The sequence below is a fragment of the Tupaia chinensis genome, unplaced genomic scaffold (genome assembly GCF_000334495.1).
Source record: "Tupaia chinensis unplaced genomic scaffold, TupChi_1.0 Scaffold000532_1, whole genome shotgun sequence".
Taxonomy (NCBI): domain Eukaryota; kingdom Metazoa; phylum Chordata; class Mammalia; order Scandentia; family Tupaiidae; genus Tupaia; species Tupaia belangeri.
In genome coordinates this window covers 9282680-9288271 of record NW_006160045.1, presented here as the reverse complement: position 1 = coordinate 9288271, position 5592 = coordinate 9282680, and the positions used below count along the sequence as shown (strand labels likewise).

At 41.1% G+C, this 5592-nt stretch overlaps 1 protein-coding gene across 1 annotated transcript in view; it reads left to right on the top strand.

The window, feature by feature from the left end:
• LOC102491646 (L-lactate dehydrogenase B chain-like) overlaps window positions 1-5592 on the top strand; it is a 35431-nt gene that overhangs the window by 1582 nt on the left and 28257 nt on the right. The window contains 2 exon segments of the mRNA XM_014591106.2: window positions 696-813; window positions 2025-2084. Of these exon segments, the coding sequence (XP_014446592.1) occupies window positions 696-813; window positions 2025-2084 (178 nt within the window).

Here is a 5592-nt window from a genome sequence, read left to right as displayed (position 1 = left end):
CTTTCCCTTTTTCTCACATTCACACACATATGCTTTTTCATAAGGAGAAAAATGATTTTTTGTCTTTTTTTTTAAAAAAAGGATTAAAAAGGTAATGTAATGTGTCTCTTATACAGATATAAAGAATGTTTTAAAAATTTATTTAACTCATTATTAATGAGGTAATCATTAGTTGCAAAGGCAACATTGAAAGAGTATATATATACACACACACATACACACACACACACACACACACACACACACATATATATATATATATATATATATGGTATACATGCCAGAATGACTTCTTCCATAGTGGGAGATAAAACTAAGTTGAAATTCAATTGGACATAATTTTTGATACGTCTATAGACAATCATTTCACATTATTATAATTTATCTACAATTTACAGAGTTGTGACTCAAAGCCAATGAAAGACACAGAACTCCCATAGACTCAGAATCAAAGTAGAATGGTATGCCCTAAACCAAGGGCCCCCAGGCCCCAGGGTCATGGAGTGGTGCTAGTCCCTTGCCCATTGGGTCCCATCCCCCACCCCCCAGCTGGCAGGCAAGTGATTGAGGCTCCATCTGTGTTTGCAGCTACTCCCATTGGTTACATTGCTGCCTTGGCTCCACCTCCTGTCAGATCAGCAATGGTAGGGTTCATGAACCCTATTGTTGTATGATTGTTCCATTGTGTGTTACAGTGTAGTAGTGGTGGAAATGGGGTGCACAGTGGATTTGGTGTACTTGAGTCATCCCTGGAACCAACTCTCCACTCCACCCCATCCATGGAAGGATTGTCTTCCATGAAGTTGGTCCCTGGTGCTGGGAAGGTTGGGAACTGCTGCCCTAAGCAATAGTTTTCAATGGAAATATACATTTTCTCCCATATCCCCTAGAATTTGCACAGTAGGATTTCAGATTTTAATGGTTCAGTTACTGGGCTGTTGTGACTCTCCTTGCTCTCTTTTCAGCTGAGAGTGGTTATTGCAGTTATCTGCTTCTACCATTACATTGCATGATGACATATGGGGGCCAGATAACTTGTTATTTTAGTACATAGGTTATCTATGTACCAAAAGGGATCATTTAAGTCTGATATCAGTCATGGAGGTTCTGAACTTCCTGCCTGACATCTAATTAGATAAAGTTCTTGAGGTATATTGGGGAGAAGATGAGTGCATTTTGTTTATGGAGGGAAGCAAGTATTTGTGTACAAGAGTGTAAACTGGATAGACTACAGATTTTTAGTCATTATTCATTATGACACATTGGGGCAGATGCTTTAAAAGCATTTTTGTGACTTGACTCTGACTCCCTTAACCTTTTGTTTTCCATGATAAGAATGTCATGCCCTAGATCAGTCCCCAACCTTTTGGGCACCGAGGACCAATTTCATGGAGGACAATTTTTCTGTAACCTAGGGTGGAGGAAGGAAAATGGTTTTGGATGATTCTATTACAAGTCTATTACATTTATTATGCACTTTATTTCTGTTAGCATCCTATTGTAATCTATAATGGAATAATTATACAACAATAGGGTTCATGCTCCTATGAGAATCTAATACTGGTACTGATCTGGCAAGAGGCGGAGCTCAGGAGGTAATCTGAGTGATGGGGAATAGCTGTAAATACAGATGAAGCTTTGCTCACCTACCTGCTGCTCACCTTCCGCTGTGTGGCCTGGATCCTAACAGGCCATAGACTGATACTGATCCCAGTCTGTGGCCTTTAAATTGGTGAGTCTTTCCTAGATGAAATCTAATCCTCCAACCTAAGTTACTGAATGAAAAGATTCATGGAACCCACCTAAACTCATTAGATCCCAGTGAAGCCTAGTGGAGCCCAGTTTAGTCTCAGAGAGCTTCAGCTGACTGGCAGTCCTAAAGTAACATGAACAAGAAAGAAATATTTGTGGCCATAATGAGATTTAGCAGTTATCTGTTGTGGCTATAAAAGCTATTTGCTTTCTGTGCATTGGCTTACTTGCTTCCTTATGAGTTTGTTAAAGGCATTTGTCATGTTTTAAAGTTGTATCAGATATTGCAGAATTACTCTATGTAGAAGTTGCAGCAATTGACACGTCCAGAGGTAGTGTATGAGATTTCTAGATTCACCAACCCCTGGTATTTTCTTGAATTTTTGTTTTTGCTCAATTAATGGTTGAGTGAATCACTTTTATAATCTGAAACAAACAACATGAAAATGTTTGTTTGAAATATAAAGTGGTAGGGTTCAAACAAAGGGAAGCCAACTCTGATGCCAGGGCTAAGGAATGCCCAGAGGGCTGGCTCTGGGAAAGAGAAGACAGAGGGGAGAATCTGGGAGCCAGTGAGAGGTGAGCAGTGGAAAGGCAGTAGAGGCAGGAAAAGCTCAGGACAACAGAATATGGAAAGCAGTGAGGACAGGGTTCAGGAGTTGAATCACGAGCACCATCAGCCCATCTAATTCTTTCTCCTGCGGGTGCCAGTGATGAGTCAGGAACATGTCCTTCAGGTGCAATAGAGCCAACTGCTCAGGTGCATGTAATTGTCATCTAAATGTATTGCTCATTCTTTCATACCACAGGGTTATTGTGAATGAGTGATAGTGAAGAAGAAAACCAGACTGGAAATTGTAAGACCTGGGTAGAGGACCCCATTGGCAAGCTGTGACGAAGCAGCTCAGTGACCTCTGTGAAAATGGGGAGGAGAGCGGCGGTGAACTATTTGACCTCCAAGTTTCTTGTCAGCCATAAAGTATGATTCTACTTTTTACTGAATCAATTTCCCAGTCTATGCTTTCTCTATGCTAGAGAAGTAACCGCAAACCTTCGGGGACTAAAACATGCTGATCTGATTTTCTTTCACTTGTTTACTTCGCAGGATTCCCATGAATAAAAGAACAAGAAAGTGTATCTTTTTAAAAGTCAAGGCGTATTTATTCAAGAGTTATGAAAACATATGTTCACAAAAAGACTGGTACACAAATGTTCGCGGCAGCTTTATTTAAAATAATTGGAAACAGCCCAGGTGTCCGTCCACAGGAGAATGGATAAACAAAGTATGCTACAACCTACAGTGGAACGCTGCTTAGCAATATCATGGGATGGACTATTGATAACCACAACAACATAGCTGCATTTTAAAAACATGCTAAGTGAAAGAATCCTTCTAGGAAGAAACATACACAATCCCGTTGTTATGCAATTCTAAACAGGCAAAACCAACCTATGGTGGAAAAACGAGAACAGTGATTGCATCTGAGGGGTGGAGAGAGGGATTGACTGGAAAGGGTCATAAGGCAACATTCTGGGACTGATGGTGATAGTCTATGGATTTGGGTTACAAAGGCATATGTATGTTTTAAATCCAGTGAATGTCTTCTATGTATACAAATTTAATACATGTAAATTTTACATAAAATACTACAAGTAGGGGTCAGCAGATAGCATAGTGGTTACAACACTGGACTCCTACATGACTGACCACAGTTCGTGTCCCAGACCCAGTGGCTTGAAACTCACGCCATTCGTGTGTGCATGCGTGCCCAAGATCCTGGGAGAGGAGTAGAGGAGAAGAGACTGCAACATGGCCGTCCCTACTGAGAGGTGATTTCTCACTTTCCCTCTCACTTTCCAGAAAGCATATACAACCTAAGGTAAAAATGTCTAAAAACAAACAAACAAACAAAAAGCTATAAGTAAATCTCAAACCTAGTTAATGATATGCATGCTGAAGTATTTCAGGGGAAGTTTATTGATGTTTTTACTTTTTTTTTCTTTTAGTTTTGCTATAGGGTGTGTGCACTCACTGGAGAGAGAGAGAAGGTGAAAAATCACCACCCCAAGGGAATGGCTACACTACAATTCCTTCTCCTCCATTCTCCCAGCACTCTGGGCACACGTGCACATGTGCCAAGTGTGTTTTTCAAACTGTTGATTCTGTGACTTGAACCCCATAGTCAGCCATGCAGGATCCAGCCCCCTAAACCTTCATGCCACCAGTTGGCCCTGATGTATTTACATTGAAATCCATCAATCAATAAGATAAGTTAATGTCTGAACATAGAGAAGTGTGATAATGCAAATACACTAAATATTAATGGTGGTATTTAAGTGGTAGGTATCCTAATACTTGATGCAATTTTTTAATTTTCATTTTTATTTTAGGTTTTTTCCATAGGGCTTGTGTACTCACCAGAGAGAGACTGTGAGAGGGAAAGTGGTAAATCTGCCCCCCTTCCCAGAGGGGTGTCCATGCTGCAATTTGTTCTCTATTGTTTTCCTGGGATGTGGGGCATGTACGCACACATGCCTGGTGAGATTTTCAAGCTGCCGGATCTGAGTCTCAAACCACAGTTGACCATGTGGAAGCCCCATGCCTCAAACATCATGCCACCTGCTGACCTGCTGCAACAGTCTTTTAACTTGACTCTTTAAAATTTTTCTTAACAAAATATTGAAGTAAATCTAAGATAGTTTCATTGTGTGTGTGTGTGTGCGCGCACGCGTGTGTGGGCTGAAAAAATTGCATTAGGTCTGACCATACTAGCACAGGTGATATGGTGTGCTCTGCAGTGCTGAGTCACATGGACAACTGTGGGTATGGATCCCGAGTCGTCTTGAAACATGCTGGACATGTGCATGTGCATGGCCAAGATCCTGACAAGCTGACAGGCTGGGCAAAGGGGATCATGGCATGACGAAACTCTGTCAAGAGTGTTTCTCTTTCTCCCTTTCTCTCTCTCTCACTGTCTCTCATGCTCTATCTCATGAAAAAAACTTTTAAAAGTTGCATTGTAATGTGATAAAAAAAGACATATACACTAGAGTATCATGAAACTATGGTTTGAAATCCCTCTTGTAGAGGCAGAATTATACATATCTGCACCTCCCAACAGTGAGTGCTTTATTCTCCATTGTCTAGGCAGCTCGTTTAAAGAGGCGAGAAGAGTAGTGAGGTAGGCATTCTCTAGGATGGTCCTGAATGACCCATCATATCCTTGTGTAATCAATTTCCTTCTCTAGAGGACGGACTGAACTTACCAACTCGCTTCCAATGAATAAGTCATGGCAGAGGTAATTGCATGTCATCACCAAGATAAGGTTATAAAAAGACCATAATTTCATCTTGGGCACTCTCTGAATTTCTCTTTCTCTTTTAGATCACCAGCTGCCATGTTATGGGAACATTCAGGCAGCTTATGGAAAGAGAATAGAGAATGTTGGTTGGGCTCTGCGAGTTTATAAAGGATGGCTTTAGAATGTGCCTTCTTTGGGAAAAATGTTTCAGGCAGAGGCAATGGCAAGTGCTAAGCTCTTGAGAAGGGTTTTGTGTAGGATGCTGGAAAATAAGGAATCAGAGGAACCAGGGCAGAAGGAGATGAGGGCAGAGGTCACACAAGCTCTCAAAGGGCACTGTTGAGACTTTAGTTCTGGCTGTGAGTGAGAGGGGAAGATTTTGGAAAGTTGAGGGTAGACCAGTTATTTGATCTGACTTATTTTAAAGGCGCCATTTTGTTGGGAGGGGATGGCTGAAATACATGTTGATTGTCATCTTTGTTACTACTTCTATTATGCTTTTGTAACCCTCTTCCCTCGGGGAAGCAGGAGTTTCTC